At 38.9% G+C, this 18,102-nt stretch overlaps 1 protein-coding gene across 1 annotated transcript in view; it reads left to right on the forward strand.

The window, feature by feature from the left end:
• The first annotated feature begins 2,882 nt into the window (after nt 1-2,882).
• ca10a (carbonic anhydrase Xa) overlaps nt 2,883-18,102 on the forward strand; it is a 252,823-nt gene continuing 237,603 nt past the window's right edge. The window contains exon 1 of the mRNA XM_083556626.1: nt 2,883-3,696. Within this exon, the coding sequence (XP_083412752.1) occupies nt 3,636-3,696 (61 nt within the window). The 5' untranslated portion in view covers nt 2,883-3,635. The remainder of the gene's footprint in view (nt 3,697-18,102) is intronic.

Consider the following 18,102-nt stretch of genomic DNA (forward strand, 5'->3'; position numbering starts at 1 on the left):
TTCAGGGGTCCTCAGCTTCCTAAAAGGGTTCCTTACCAACAAGCTTTACCCATTTGTATAGTTAGAACCTTTCCGGCAACCTTGACAACCCAGGGATTCTAGATACTTCTAGATTTAGCACATTTGTCCGCATCACTAATTACAACCCAAATTCCAAAAACAATGTGACACTGTAAAATGTAAATAAAAACAGAATGCAATGATTTGCAAATCTCATAAACATATAATAAAATATATAATAATTATGATATAATAAAACATATCAAATGTTTAAACTGAGGAAAATGAGTCGAAAAAATAAGGTCATTTTGAATTTGATGGCTGCAACATCGTGGCTGCAACATGATTGGTTATAAATAGTGTATCTTAGAATGTCAGAGTGTCTCAGAATTAAAGATGGGCAGAGCTCTGTGAAAGTTCTGTAATGTTCTTCAACATAAAAATTGCAAAAGAGTTGAATATCTCATCTTTTACAGTTTGAAAGAATCTGAAGAAATCCCACAAGAGACAAGGGTGAAAATCAATATTGAATTCCTGTGATCTTCAGGGTCTCAGGCAGCACTGCTTTTAAAACAGTCAAGGTTCTGTAATGGAAATCACTGCATGAGCTCATTAACACCTCCAGAACCCATTGTCTGTGAATACAGTTTGCCGTGTCCCTCACAAATGCAGGCTAAATCTCTATCCTGTAAAGAAGAAGGCATGCGTGAACATGATTCAGAAATGCGTAGAAAACTTTTGATTCGGTTTGTTTGTTTTATTGTTTGATTTGGAATTTTGTTTTTTGTTTGTTTGTATTTACATTTGTCCCACTTTTTTTGTAAATAAATGATGCACATCCGAAGGCTCAGAAATCCCATTGCATTACAGTATTGGAAACATTCACCATGTAGGTCTGCTGTCGCGCAGAACAAAAGGCATTACATTTATAAAACCTGGCTATGTCATGACTATTGCACCAGACGTACATGGTGAATTCAGGAGTCTTTTAAAATTGTTGAAGCTCCCCAGCTTTCTAAAAGGGTTTCGTATCTGGAGCTTCTATCCAACCTCGACAATGCAAAAATTCTTAATAGATTTAAATTTAGCACTTATTACTAATTAAATAAATGATATGGCACAATGATTTAATTCAGTTCAATTCACCTTAACAATGAACGTTGTCTCAAAGCAGCTTTACACAGATAATGTGGTGATAAAAAATGAATATGTTCTTTATAAGTGTAAGTTTGTCCCTTATGAGCAAACCGGTGGCGACTGTGGTGAAGTAAAAAAAACTCCCCGAGATGGTATAAGGAAGAAACTTTGAGAGGAACCAGACTCAAGAGGGAACCTCATCCTCATCTGGGTTGGACCGAATGTCCATTTATTACAGATTTACAATGTTGCGGGGTGCAGTGATGATGATCAGAAGGAAACTGTATTCCTGAGTCAGTGTAGCAGACTGTTGACATTAACTACAGTCCAAATCCATCCTCAAAGCTCCCGTTCTTACTCTGGAATTTCATGGAACCACCCAAGGCGTTGATGAAAAACCGTCCCAAGCTGCACAGAGTTTCCTCCGTCGAAGAGAACACTATCCAGAGGCAGACCTGGATGAAGTGGGAAGATCCACGGAGGGGAGACGGGCAGGAAGAACAGTGGTCACTGGAGCCTCAGGAGCATGTTTAACTCGACCGAAAGAGAGAGAGAGAGAGAGAGAGAGAGAGAGAGAGAGAGAGAGAGAGAGAGAGAGAGAGAGAGAGAGAGAGAAAGAGAATGATCCTGGAGCATCCCAAGGCCCAGAATTTCCATTATCACCATATTATTCACCATGTAGGTCTGCTGGAGAACAAGAAAAGCATTACCTTCTTGAGGGTTCTCTTACCAACAATCTATACCTACAGTAGTATACATAGAACCATTCTACCTACCTTGACAACCCATAAATTCATAATAGTTCTAGACCCCAATTCCAAAAAACTCAATGCTGTGCAAAATGTCAATAAACACAGAATACAATGGTTTTGAAATCTCATAATCCCATATTTTATACACAATAATAAATAAAACATATCAAATGTTTAAACTGAGAATTTTAAGGACAAACCATGATTGTGGCATTTCCGGATCATGTTCACACGTGCCTTCTTCTTCTGCATAATGGAGCTTTAACCTGCATTTGTGGATGATGGGAAAATGTGTTCACAGACGATGATTTCTGGAGGTGTTAATGAGTTCGTTCTGTGATTTTTTATTACAGATTCATGACTGTTTTAAATACAGTGCTGCCTGAGGGATCGAAAATGTAAATGCCAAATGTAAATAAAAAGAGAATGCAATGATTTGCACATCTCATAAACCTATATTTTATTCTCAATAGAACTGAGAACTGAGAAAATCATCTAAAAAAATGTTGGGACAGAGCAAACATAACGATGGAAAGGTAAGTGGTACTAACAACGAAGAGCAGGAAGAACATGTTGTAAAGTTGGGGTTGGGGGTTGTAGGTTTTGCACGTTTGTTCTTATCATTCGATGTGGCACAATGATCCCAGTTCATACCAAGACCCATTATCTTAGATTAAACTGTACTATTGATTCCCTTGAACGTTTTTGATTTTGGACCTTAACTTGAACGTAAAAGTACTCCACATTAGCTTTTTCAGGGGACACCCCTTATTACTTACCCCAGCCACAAGCATGTGCACTATTTTTTTCTGAATGTGTACCCTGTCCCATAGGGGAAAGCAGGTAGGGTGGATGAAAGGGGAGCAGAATGATGTTAAATTTGGGTGTCAGGTTTGAGAATGAGTGTGTGTGTGGGTGTGTAGCTAGCCTGAAAAGAATGAAAAGAAGTGCAGGAAGCGCCCCCACCCACACACCAAGAGCTCCAATAGGCTCTTCCTGACTACAAGGATGAGTTAAAAAAAACTACTGCGGTTCCTCTCTCTGTTTTTCACAGACAGTCTCTCTCTCTCTCTCTCTCTCTCTCTCTCTCTCTCTCTCTCTCTCTCTCTCTCTCTCTCGAGCGCGCTCCTCCGGTCTCTCCCACCCTTCTCTCCCTCCTCTCACTCTCTGCAGGATCGGGACGGCTCCATCATGTCCTCTCCGCGAAACTAAAGCGCGCACCCGCTTCCAAGTGCGGCGTGTTTTCTTTTCTCTTTATTAAACTCTATCTATCTATCTATCTATCTATCTATCTATCTATCTATCTATCTATCTATCTATCTATCTATCTATCTATCTATCTATCTATCTATCTATCTATCTATCTATCTATCTATCATCATCTTTCTTTCTCTCTACTCCTTGTTTTTTGTTGGTCTGGAGCTCGCACACGCGTAAAGGATTTCGCTGGAATTTCCGAGCGCGCATCCGACGCGCGGCGTCATGTCTCCGAGATAAGCGCGCCTCTCGCGTTCTCTCTCTTCCCGGCGTGTGAGCGTGTGCTTGTGCGCGTGTATTGCGTGTGCGTGTGTATGTAAGTGTGTATACGCGTGCGTGCGTGCGTGCGCGCGCGTGTGTGTGTGTGTGATGTTACCTTGTGGAAGGTGTGCGACGGAAAAGACGCAGGCTGGACTCGACGTCTCCAACTGATCTGCCTTGGTTTTCTTTGGAGCACCATGTCCCTGGAATGAAGGACGGGAACCGAACATGGATTTAATCTGGGAAATACTGATTATCCTTCAAGCCAATTTCATCGTTTGTACAACAGGTAAGTTGCACGAACAGTCGCACGCGCTGGTTGCGGTTTGGAATGCTTGTGATGCTGATGCTGATGATGGAGGGTCGGAATGATCGATTTCTTTTTTTTTTCAAAAGCAACAACAAAAAAGTTGAAATTCAGGGGGAAAGAATGGTGCAAGATCCATCCCGATTGCACGGAAAGATCAGACCGCTCATCTAATCCCAGATTATTCTGCATTTTATGTCATGTAGAATCCTTTTCTTTAGCATTTATCAGAAATATGAGACATCACAAAGTCAAGGATTCCTTTCCCCCTTTCTTTACGCACTCTTCCTCATACTCATGATGCATATCTATTTCTCATATCTCTCTCTCTCTCTCTCTCTCTCTCTCTCTCTCTCTCTCTCTCTCTCTCTCTCTCTTCGTTATGCAATCCCATTCCTTCAACATCTCAATCCCTCCTGTTCATCATTTCACCTCCGTCCATGTCTTTATAACTTGTGATTGTGTCTCAGAGACTGCATGCTTGGACGGACACGGTTCCAAAAAGAAAAAAAAAGAAAAATCCTGAAAATCAATGCAGATGAGCTTGATATTTTTCTTTCTTTCTTTCTTTTGATTATTTTTTTTTTGCATTACTATTTCTGATGCACTTCCACTCTGTTATAAACTATACAGTAGTATAGAGGGAATTGTTCCTTATAGGCAGTTATGGAGTGCTTGGAGATATTGCCACACGTCTCTCTCTCTCTCTCTCTCTCTCTCTCTCTCTCTCTCTCACACACACACACACACACACACACACACACACACACACACACACACACACACACACACACACACACACACGCTACACTAATCTGCAAGAACAGAAAAAAACTCCTAAAGCCTCCCAAGTCAAGATGTGAGCTGATTGCGCATCCTTATGAACGGGATTCGGGACTTGGTCCAGTTTGCGGTTTGTCCTCTATGAAGGTTTTAGGAAGGGTTTATGAAGCCCCTTCGGTACTGATGCACATACAGATATCTGCTCAAGCACCCCCTCCTCTTCTCTTTTTTCTTTCTTTTTTTAATGCAAAAGATATGAAAATCCTTTTGAATGTATTATTATTATTATTATTATTATTATTATTATTATTATTATTATTATTATTATTATTATTATTATTATTATTATTAACGGCTGACATCAAGACCCCCCCACCCACTTTCTAAAAAACGATTTGGTCAAGGCCACACCCCTTTAACGCCCTTACACGTCCTGACACTCTTATTGGTCAGTTTCTAAAACTGCATGAACGATTTCACACAGATAAAACAAGCTGACTGAGATCATTCTTTTTTTTTTTTTTTTTTTTTTTTTTTTTTTACATAACTGTATTTTTTTTTTTTATAAGAAAAATAGTTGGGATTTTTTTTAAAGTATGAATACACATTTCTGAACAAATAAAAACGAATTCGAAAAAGCCATATTTGACTAAACCCTAAAACACATTTGTTGTAACCATTTAAAAGAAGTTATACTCTGAATCCTGTCTGTAAGGAAGAACACTTATATATATATATATAAAAAGCTTGAAGGATTCTCCCAGAGCCACTCTGGCATAAAACATATTTGCATCATGGCCTCTCTCTCTCTCTCTCTCTCTCTCTCTCTCTCTCTCTCTCTCTATATATATATATATATATATATATATATATATATATATATATATATATATATATATATATATATATATATATATATATATATAAATAAAAAAAGGGAATAAATGTAAAACTTTAGACTGAAATGTAGCAAGTGCAATTTACAATTTAAAGGTAAAAGCTAAAATGTGGCTTTAATGTCTACACAAATAAATAAATAAACAAATAAAATGCTTCACTAAAATGTTTATATTGTGTTCCTTTTTTCACTTTCTTTAATTTATTTTACTTAATTCTATTGTATTAAAGTGGTTTGTGTTCACCAGACATGGGCCAATAAACATTGGTGATGAACTAGAAGTGGTCAAATGCACAGTCCAGGCGTGTTTTATTTTGTAACTGAGCGGCGAGTAATGGTGAAGATACGCAGCACTTTATTCTTTATTCATAAGGAATTGTTGAGCAGTTGGACCATATGTCTTGTCTTCAACTGGTGGAAGTAGCTTCCTGTGTAACTCAGCAGCAGAAGCTTCCAGAGACCTGCTCAATCACCATGAGGAAGTTAATATCAGATTGATCTAATCTAATCTAATCTGATCTAATCTAATCTTTGTGTTTTCTTAAAATTATTTTAAAGAAGGGATTTGTCTCTGAGTCACTCATGTTCTTGTATGTGGATTTCATCATGGATAGAACCCAATCACAGAAACCTAAATCTCAGCCAGTCTGACCTGAGGTTCCATAAAAAAGTCAAGAAAAAGCTTGTATGTGTGAGGCCCCAGATTTGTTTCCTTGTTTTTGGTTCAGGAGTCATACAAAATCCAGTACATATTGATAAGACTGGTTGAAATATGACCCTAAATGTCCCTAATGACCCCTGCAAATATGCTCAACATGCTTGAATTCAATAACAGCATCATTATCTTCAAACATAAGGGCAGGTCAGTCTCGAAATATCAATCAATCGATCCGTGATTCAGTGATATTCATGCTCATACGCAGACCTTCATTATTTTTTTTTCCGATTCTGGATTAATGTTCCATGAGACTCCTGTAGAAAATTGGGAGATGATTTATCGCTCCTATCCAGGCTGGGTTTTCTTTTTGCCGTCGCATTATCACAATATTTGGCTACAGTTTGAAGCGTACTCAGCATCCTGAGGAATAAGAAGGAGAACCTCGCAGGGTGTTGAGATGAACTGTATCGCTCATCGTGATTTCCAGGTCAACGTTAAACATGAGAATGACTCAGGAGTCAAGTTCTCAGGAAGGCAGGTACACTATATATACACTATATTACTTACAGTGTGGGTTTACACGAATGCAGGAGCTCCAGGTCAGGATCATTGCTTCTCTTTAGAGTCACATATATCCTGCTTTGTGTCCTTGGATCTATAGGGGGCAGTGATCATTTAATGGACAAGGAATTTTTTTTTGTAATTATTTTAAAATGGCTGAAGAACTACTCTTGTGCTCTTGAACGATATCAGTTATGTTTTTTTTTTCCCACACATCCTACAGATAGATGTATGTGGGGGCATTTATTTATTCACTGCCATGGTTTGGCTCTACATGGATTTGTATTGTACACTTAGACAGCAGCATCAGTGCAAATTGATAAGCGGTTTTTCGGGAACAATCACTATTTACCTACATTTCTCACCTATTCTCGAGGGAGTGGTTTCTCCCAGGATGACTCCGCCCCCTTCCACCAATCATAAAGACTCAGTGAATAGGGGGAAAAAAATGGTGAACAGAATATGTGATGGCTTTCACATACACACGATATTAACCCAGTGGGAGATATTGGAGTGATGTCTTAGAAGGTGCTCACCACCACCACCACCACTATCATCATCATCATCATCATCCTCATCATCATCATCATCATCATTACCCCAACACCAGCTGAAGAAGAACACTATTCATCGCATCAATAGAGAGCTTCAGAGACGTGTAGAATTGATTTTAAGAAGCACTGAAGCACTCCTCTTTTTGTTGGCATATATTATTTTCTGCCACCTGAATTAATGTGTCTGTAAGAAAGAAAATGAAATCGATTTTTATGGTTGAATCTTCTTTCGTCAATGTCTAGGAAAATCAAGTCTGAAGAGGAACTATGGCAGATCCTCAATGATGCATAGATCAGAAAATCTTTTTGTTATATTTATGTTTTTTTTTTTCAATATCAAGCGAAATTGTAAGGTTAGTTGAATATCATAATTTATTATTATAGAAGTAATTAGTAAAAAAATATTATGTAGAAGTCCGTCTAGACGACTTACTGACTGCTTCCTGCATTTTCCTCCATGTAAAATTGGCTTTAAGCCACTTATGAGGCATTTGGAAAAATAGTAGATGTACTGAAATGTTCATTGGTTCCCTGGTGGACTAGTGGTTAGGATTTCGTCTCTCACTGCCATGGCCTGAGTTCGATTCCCGGTCAGAGAACCAAACCCAGCCATTAGATTTGCACAAGCCAGTGCACTCTTAGTGCTGGTCCCAAACCTGGAAAGATGGGGAGGATTGCGTTAGGAAGGGCATCCAGCATAAAAACATGTGCAAAATCAAACATGTGGATCACGAATACGGATGACCCGCTGTGGCGCCCCCTAATGGGAGAAGCCGAAAGAATAAAAGTTTACTGAAATGGTCTTTGTTTTATGCGAAAAAGTACTTGCTATAAAATATGTTTACCATCTTATCTATCTATCTATCTATCTATCTATCTATCTATCTATCTATCTATCTATCTATCTATCTATCTATCTATCTATCTATCTATCTATCTATCTATCTATCTAATTTTATTATTCATTATTTAATTGCATTAATTAAAGTTACATAGATGACTTTCCCTGACCAGCCTCTCGTTCATCTTCATTGATTTTTCTCTTTTCTTTTATCACACGTAGAATTCACAATATGGACACAAAAAGGTTGGTGGACATAAGACCATAAGATCTGTGTGTTCTTTCAACATCCTATTCCACATTTAATCCCCATTTGCAGTTATGATAACCTCCACTCTTCTGGGAAGATGTTTTGTGCTTATGGAGATTTGTGCAAGATTCATCCAGACACAAGGGTGTTAGTAAAGTCAGGTAGTGAGGTAGTGTGAGAAGGTGAGGAGGTCTGGGGTGCAGTCAGTGTTCACATTCATTGCAAATGTGTTCAATTGAGTTGGAGCTCTATAACAGGAGATCTTCCATATCAACCTATGTGAAGGATATTTTCATGTAGCTGGCTTTCTGCACAGGAGCAGTGTCATGCTAGAAAAATGTTGTTGAACCAAAAGGAAATTTAAAGCAATTCTATACAATGATGTGCTCCCAAATTTGTGGTAAGAGTTTGGGAAAGAACCTCATATGGCTTGAAAATGTAGGTGACCCAATACTTTTGTAACTTTAATATATACAGTAGGATCTGTTGTATTTATACAGCGTTTTTTTAACAATTACACAGGCAAACCTATAATTTGTAGCTGCATTACTTTTTTGAAGCTACTGTGAATCGAGACCTCCTGCCCAATCAGAATCACGAAGAATTCGAACCATCCAGAAGCAATCAAAGCGCAAAAGGTGAAATGGCCTCGAGGAGAAACATCTCAGCACTGCATGATATAGTGCTTTATGGAAATGAATGACAAAATGAGAAGCTTGTTGATGAACAATCTCCACCCCTCACTCTCTCTTTCGCTCAGTCTTAATCTCGGGTAAATATAGGTACACAGGAAAGAAGAAGAACCTGTGCGAAGGTGAATGTTCTCATATCTAGAGGCTAAAGTCTTATTTACAATATGAAAGTTGCACTGCACTGATGTTCATGATTATTAATTTCAGGCCGGAGAATCTTACAGTGTTCTCTAATGACCACCACTGAGCATCAACGGTTAACTCATACACATCACGTTCATCTTCCTGAACTCGGAGATTGTAAACATATCATCAGCCTTGTTTCATCATAAATTATGGAGCTGTTTTGACGGTGTAGATGCGAAGAGGCGTCAGGTGAAGCATAACATCTAATTATACATAAAGCGCCTTCCTGTCAAGTGAAGAACTGTCCAGGATGTAATTGTTCTATCATTTATACAAATAAAATGCCACCCAGGGAGTTTTGTGTTCTTAGAGAAAAAAATAAATAAAAATGCAATAAACAGGAAAGCCTTAAGGCAAATAAAAGTTAATAAAGAAAATGAAATCAATAAAAATTGCCTATAAATAAGAGAAATCTATTTTTTTTTAAACAGGAAATGATAACTAGTAATGGTGGAAATCAACATGGGTGTCATTTTTGAATAGAAGAAATAAAATGGCGGTCATTATGAAACATGGTAATGTTGTATTATAAAAGAATAAAACGAAAATATTAACTATCGAGTCAATGGAAATTCTTCAGAGCACTAAAACGAATGGATCTGATGTGGATTTAAAGCTGAGCCGGTTACATTTACATTTATGGCTGTTTGGCAGACGGGTTTTTTTGGAGCAACTTCCAAAAGTGTGTTGAAGTCTCCATCGATAACTCTGTTGGGAGAGAAAATACTTAGACAAAGAAATACAGATGCTTTTTTACACATGTGCATTAAAGAACTATTCCAGCATTGCCCCTGGAGTAGAAATAGTAAAGAACCTTGCTCAGGGGCCCAAGAGAGGCAGCTTGGCGATACTAGGGCTTGAACCCCCAACCTTCTGATCAGTAAACCAGCAACTTCCCCAAAATTTGTTAGAGATTCACCACTTCACCAAAAGTCGTTAGAGCACAAATTTGTTGTATATTCCAGTGATATTAGGAAGCGGGGGATCAGAATTCAGGGTCAGCTATGATACATTGCCTCTAGAGTAGAAATAGTCAAGGGCCTTTACCAGGGGCCCAATAGAGGCAGCTTGGCAATACTCGGGCTTCAACAACCAAACTTCTGATCAGTAACCCAGATCCTTCACCACAGAGATACCTCTTTACCTGAAATATGCTAATTTAATAACCCCTGAAGAGGTAGGTCTTGCAACATGGTTTAAAGATTGCTAGAAACTGTTCAGGCACCAGATGGAATTTCGTTCCACCACTCAGGTGCCAAAACAGAGAAGATTGTCTCTTTATTTTACTCTGAGAGATAGTGGGATCAGTCGGGGGGAGGTTGAGGCTCTGATGGAGCGTGGTGAGATAAGTGTTGTGAGGTAGAGCGATGCTGGTCTGTTTGTGCCTTTTTAGGAAAGCGTCAGTGTTTTAAATCTGATCCAGGAGCTTCAGGTAGCCGGTGGAGGGAGTGGGGTGGTGTGGGAGAACTTCTGGATCTTCTGGATTCTGGATCAGTGCCTTTGATAGGAGTAAGTTGAAGTATTCCAGTCTTGAGATGATCAATAGCTAGGTCACATGATCAGTCAAATGGTGTTTACCTGTGGCAATGAAAGAGTAAATGAGCTCACTATGAAGCCATCTTGTTTTAATGTTGAGTTGTTTTCTTAAATGTCTAATATACTGAGGAACGTTGAAGTTGTACCTGTAGGCTGAGGAATAATTATATTGTAAATAATTAAAAGAGAGCATTAGAGAAAGCAGAGAATAAGTCTGTTACCTACAACTTCAAGGTGAGTCATCAAAGCCTTGTGGCTCTTCATGCGGTTTCTCTCTGTTGTATGAGTTAAATGCTACTGTGAACTAACACTTTATAGAAAAAAGGACAGGAATCCCTGACATTTCCAGCCATATATTCTTTGTCCACAACCTGTTCCCTAGAAAGCTGGAGGCACATGATTGTTATCGATCTCTTTACATGTGCTAGCATGAAATTTTCCCTCCACTTGAATTAGGAGACCCAAAAGTATGAAGATAGACTTTACATGGGTTGGAGTGAAAGATCTTGAATAGCCTCCTATGAAAACGTGTCTCTCTTTAACTCAACTCTATTGAAGACCTTCGAGATGAACGTGAACACAGACTGCACCCCAGGCCTTCTTACCTCACCTACATCAGTACCTGACTTTAGCACAAATCTCTTTAAGCACACTCCAAAATCCATGAAACATCTACCCAGAAGAGTGGTGATTAGTAATAACAGATCAATGCCTCATTTAGTTTTTTGAGAATAGAATATCTTCGCCTTCCGTCGTGGTCTGTCTTGTTATTAACGTCGATCCTTTGTGAATTTCTCACTGGGCCATTAACCCGTTTTTTTTATTATTTTTTTCTCAACGCCTGTTTGACTTTATGACAGTCTCATTTAAGCAGATGCAGTTACTCATTCGTTGTTATATATTTTTTTAAACATACTCCGAGGCGTTCTTTTCCACTGCTCAGATGCAACTTGAGGGTGAAGCTTAATTCTTAACTGTGGTAATACAATTCTACTAATGGAATGTCATGGGACTCTGGTATATTATCTATGCATTGCAGGGCGTTGAATGACTTTCAATTCCATGTCGTTAGCAAACTTGCTGAAGTCACGGGGTCAGCAAGTTGATGCTCATTAGCATAATATCCACGTAAACTTAGCACATAGTAAATGCTTAGGTTGTCCAATTTTGTAGACTGAAATGACTGGTTCTAGTGCTTCTTATTGAACATGATCATAAAAAATCCCATAAAAATGGGCTTTCTCTGGATATTTGTTTAACACACTTACAAAACAGATTATTAATAATATAATATAGTTATCATTATTAGATATTTTAATCATGCTTTATGGATCATGTCCTTTTAATACCACACTGTAATTTCTTACCTAAACTCAAGAAATATGAGGATGGATTTGGACTTATTTTATGGATTTTGGACTAACTATATTCAGAATGGACATTCAGGGTCACTTGAATAAGAACGGATTTCCTTTTGAGTCTGTTTCTTTCCTCATGATGTCTCAGGGAGTTTTTCCTTGCCACAGTCATGATGTGTAATTTGGACAATCTGGCACAATGTCGATTTTTAAAAGCAATAGGGAAATAATTCGATTTCATAATTTCATAAATGAATGATCAAATAAATGAATGTATTTCTTTACAGCATAGCCATGATTGCTATTTTCTTTCTTTATACTTTATCTAATTGCATATTTTATCCATTAAACGTTTACCACACGATCTGATCTGATAACACGTTCAAACCTGCGAATTAACATACAGTAAACATGATTTGAACCCGCAATCAGTGTAATGAAAACAGTGTGTATATATAATTAGCGTGAGTATTTTTTAGCCCTGCAGTTTATGATCAGGAAAATCATGAATACGTCTATTTTTTACAAGGAAGAAAATGTTTTGAAGACAAAAAAGCTACAAATAGTCCAAATAACTACATAGTGAAACAAGTACATATAAAGCAAGACACGTTTCTGTCAAGAACACAATGTTTTCCATCACAAATAAGATTGCGGAGAGAAAATTGTTCTGCTATTCAGAGACAAGTTTGAAGGTTTCGGCTGCACCGTTATTTTTAAAAGTGACATTAATCAAGTCGAAACCATTTCCTTTGTGTTTTTCACTAAATAACCAGCTGTCTGAGAGTATAGATAATTCACATAAAGCTTTAAAATGGTAAAAATGTAGGAGTCTGAAACAATAATGACTGGAGAGAGCAGGGGAAACTAGTTACATCAGCCAAAAAACATTTTCTGGCGTGATTTCTGTTTATAGAATTGAATCTGCTGAAGCAGAAGCAACACGTATTGTGATTGTCGGTTACACTGATGCCTTATTATCTGCCAGTATACTGACAAAAGTTAGTGGAGACCTAATCATAAGATTGGTATGTGCTTTTTGGACATCCTAATCCACATTTAGTCCCCATTCGCTCTTACAATAACCTCTACTCTTATGTGCAAAGATGTTCTGCTAGATTTTGGAGTCTGCTTGTGGAGATTTGTGCTTATTCAAGGGCGTTAATCCATTTAGATACTGATACTGGTGCAGTCTAATTCATTGTTCAGTAAGGTTGAGGTCTGAGCTTTAAAGCAGGAGATCTTCCACTAAAACCCATGTAAAACGTATCTTCATTGAGCTGGCAGTGGTGATGAGTCATTCATGAACGATTCGTTGATTTCGAATGAATCTTTAATGTGACTCGGAAGAACGAGTCGTCCCAAAAAGTCATTCGTTCATCTAATGAGTCCTCTGGCCTGAGTCGTTCATCCTTTTTGTCACATGACTCCCATATTATATGTGATTAAAGGAATGAAATGATCTAAATGACTCAAAAGGTTTATTCATTTTGATGAACGAGATTCAATAAACTGAGTCACTAAAATGGGCTTGTCACTGCTGGCTTTGTGCACAAGGGTATTGTCAACTGCACAAATTACATTTTACCTCATGTTTCCATTTTGCACTGCAAACTTTTCAAATAATACCCTTCTATGTTTAACTTCACAGACTGAGTACATCCTGTTGAGCCAGGATTCACCCAGCAGTTCTCTTAGTTTTGGTCCTTTAACACCTCAGTTTGCACTTACCGTGCGTAACCTGGGTGTTATTTTTGACGAAAGTATGCATTTCTCACTTATAATCTTATACTCCAGTAATCATGCTAGTTCTCACTCTCCAGTGTTCTGTACTGTTGAAAGATTTATGATCAAACTCTTGATGTCACCCAAATGAAGATGGGTTCCCCTTTTGAGTCTGGTTCCTCTCAAGGTTTCTTCCTCATAACATCTAAGGGAGTTTTTCCTTGCCACAGTCGCCACGGCTGCTCATCAGGGACAAATGCACACCATTCACCTTAACTGTTGATTTGTGTAAAGCTGCTTTGGGACAATGTCTATTGTGAAAAGTGCAGTAGAAATAAACTTGATTTGACTTGACTTGATTTCCATAAACAAATCAGTGCAGTAGTGAAGGCGAGCTTTTACTAGCTAGGACTACTCAATATGGTCAAATCATTCTTGTCCCGATCAGACTTTGAAAAAGCTATTCATACCTTCATCAGCTCAAGGATAAACTACTGTACTGCTCTCTACACTGGACTTCTCAATCGGCCCCAATTGGTACAAAACACGGCAGCACGTCTTTTCTCCAACACCTCCAAATGCTCCAAATCACCCCTGTCCTCCTCTCGCTTCACTGGCTTCCGGTGCGGTTCAGGGTGGAGTATAAGGTCCTGCTGTTCGTGTTCAAGGCCATCAAATAGTAACAGTCTACCAACCAGCCAGAACTCTCCGCTTCTTTGAACATACCTCTCTGGTCACTCCCAAGTTCAAATATAAAAAGTTTGGAGGCCGGTCATTTGCCGTCCAGGGACCAAAGCTGTGGAATGCACTTCCAGCACACCTACGAAGCATCACTGTGCTGAGTGTTTTTAAATCGCAGTTGAAAACACATTTATTCATACAAGCTTTTAACACGTAGCCTCTGATTCGACTGTTATTTTATGTACATTGTGTTGTTATATTTTGTTGTCGATTGATGTTTTTAATGGAAAGCACCTTGTGCTCCTTTAGGTTGTTGTAAGGTGTTCTATAAATCAAATTTGATTGATTGATTGATTGATTCACATTTGCACCTTCTACTGTATTATTTTGAATATACAGTGGGTACGAAAAGTATTCAGACCCCCTTAAATTTTTCACTCTTTGTTATATTGCAGCCATTTGCTAAAATCATTTAAGTTCATTCTTCTTCCTCATGAATGTACACACAGCTTCCCATATTGACAGAAAAACACAGAATTGTTGACATTGTTGCAGATTTATTAAAAAAGAAAAACTAAAATATCACATGGTCCTAAGTATTCAGACTCTTTACTGTGACACTCATAAATTTAACTCAGGTGCTTTCCATTTCTTCTGATCATCCTTGAGATGGTTCTACACCTTCATTTGAGTCCAGCTGTGTTTGATTATACTGATTGGACTTGATTAGGAAAGCCACACACCTGTCTATATAAGACCTTCCAGATCACAAGGCATGTCAGAGCAAATGAGAATCATGAGGTCAAAGGAACTGCCTGAAGAGCTCAGAGACAGAATTGTGGCAAGGCACAGATCTGGCCAAGGTTACAAAAAGATTTCTGCTGCACTTAAGGTTCCTAAGAGCACAGTGGCCTCCATAATCCTAAAATGGAAGACGTTTGGGACGACCAGAACCCTTCCTAGAGCTGGCCGTCCGACCAAACTGAGCTATCGGGGGAGAAGAGCCTTGGTGAGAGAGGTAAAGAAGAACCCAAAGATCACTGTGGCTGAGCTCCAGAGATGCAGTCAGGAGATGGGAGAAAGTTGTAGAAAGTCAACCATCACTGCAGCCCTCCACCAGTCGGGGCTTTATGGCAGAGTGGCCCGACGGAAGCCTCTCCTCAGTGTAAGACACATGAAAGCCCGCATGGAGTTTGCTAAAAAACACCTGAAGGACTCCAAGATGGTGAGAAATAAGATTCTCTGGTCTGATAAAATATAACTTTTTGGCCTTAATTCTAAGCGGTATGTGTGGAGAAAACCAGGCACTGCTCATCACCTGTCAAATACAGTCCCAACAGTGAAGCATGGTGGTGGCAGCATCATGCTGTGGGGGTGTTTTTCAGCTGCAGGGACAGGACGACTGGTTGCAATCGAGGGAAAGATGAATGCGGCCAAGTACAGGGATATCCTGGACAAAAACCTTCTCTGGACCTTAGACTGGGCCGAAGGTTCACCTTCCAACAAGACAATTACCCTAAGCACACAGCTAAAATAACGAAGGAGTGGCTTCACAACAACTTTGTGACTGTTCTTGAATGGCCCAGCCAGAGCCCTGACTTAAACCCAATTGAGCATCTCTGGAGAGACCTAAAAATGGCTGTCCACCAACATTTACCATCCAACCTGACAGAACTGGAAAGGATCTGCAAGGAGGAATGGCAGAGGATCCCCAAATCCAGGTGTGAAAGACTTGTTGCATCTTTCCCAAAAAGACTCCTGGCTGTATTAGATCAAAAGGGGGCTTCTACTAAATACTGAGCAAAGGGTCTGAATACTTAGGACCATGTGATATTTCAGTTTTTCTTTTTTAATAAATCTGCAACAATGTCAACAATTCTGTGTTTTTCTGTCAGTATGGGGTGCTATGTGTACATTCATGAGGTAGAAGAATGAACTTAAATGATTTTAGCAAATGGCTGCAATATAACAAAGAGTGAAAAATGTAAGGGGGTCTGAATACTTACCGTACCCACTGTATATTGCACATTTGCACCCCTACAAAATATTGTGTGTGTATACATATATACAGTACAGACCAAAAGTTTGGACACACCCTCTCATTCAAAGAGTTTTCTTTATTTTCATGACTATGAAAATTGTAGATTCACACTGAAGGCATCAAAACTATGAATTAACACATGTGGAATTATATACATAACAAAAAAGTGTGAAACAACTGAAAAATGTCATATTGTAGGTTATTCAAAGTAGCCACCTTTTGCTTTGATTACTGCTTTGCACAGTCTTGGCATTCTCTTGATGAGCTTCAAGAGGTAGTCACCTGAAATGGTCTTCCAACAGTCTTGAAGGAGTTCCCTGAGAGATGCTTGGCACTTGTTGGCCCTTTTGCCTTCACTCTGCGGTCCAGCTCACCCCTAAACCATCTCGATTGGGTTCAGGTCCGGTGACTGTGGAGGCCAGGTCATCTGGCGCCGCACCCCATCACTCTCATTCTTGGTCAAATAGCCCTTGATGCCTTCAGTGTGACTCTACAATTTTCATAGTCATGAAAATAAAGAAAACTCTTTGAATGAGAAGGTGTGTCCAAACTATCTGCATTTCAATGGCCCTGACGTGGTTCACGTGAAGGGAAAATTTTATGTTCGCACATCCAGAGAGATCCTATAAAACTGTGTGCCCCCAACTTTGTGTTTGAGGAAGGACCACAAATGGCTGGAAAAGTCAGGAGTCCACATACACATATTGACACATTCTGACACATATGTTCTTACCAATCCTCATGAATCATTAAAATGGGATGTTACTATAGCAGCGGTTGTATTTGTCCAAGCATTATTGGAGGAAAATGATTGTGTGTCCACGGGACATGGGATTTGTTTCAGCGTTTGATAGATGTCACTGCATTAGTCTGTTCAATTCTTGAATAACTCCAAATTCTCCTGGTCCTAAATGGGATGCTTTCGGACTTATGGATCTCGCTTGTAAAATCATCCCATTAAATTAATTCCCTAATTTCTATAACTAGCTAATGACCTCATTTGTATTTGATATTACAAAGTTCATTCATCTTCACACGGAAAATAGAGATGAAGTTTACATTGAAGAGTGCAAGTGATTAGTTCTAATTACGTCTCACTTACAGCTGATAGAAATGATCTGCACGAGTGTTTGAGTGAGTAATGACACACCTGTAATGACAGGCTGTAACCGGATGAGTGTCTGGGTCTGAAAGGCTGAACGCCGATCCGTCGTTAAATCGCCACGAGTCGCGATGTCCTGAGATTCGGGACTGAAGCTTTGAGAAACTTTGCTACGTTCATTTGATTACAACTGTATTTTGGGGAGGTGGTATGTAGCTTAGAGGTTAAGGTTTTGGACTTTGGCTCTGAAGTTTGTGGATTGAAATCTCAGCCACACCAAGCTGCCACTCCTGGACCCCTTAGCAATAACCCCATAGCTGCTCAGGTGTATGAATGAGATAATTATAAAATACTTCAAAATATAAATACTTTCAGTACCAGTATTAATACCGATACCAGCATTTTTAAAAGCCATTATTATTAACATTAAATGGACTGAATTGGAAAACAGAAACATCCTCAGGAAAAGATAATCTTAATTCTTTTTTATCAAAATCTATTACTTTTTGGACTGATCAGCTC

Source organism: Silurus aristotelis (assembly GCF_946808225.1).
Source record: "Silurus aristotelis genome assembly, chromosome: 12".
In the NCBI taxonomy this organism is placed as follows: domain Eukaryota; kingdom Metazoa; phylum Chordata; class Actinopteri; order Siluriformes; family Siluridae; genus Silurus; species Silurus aristotelis.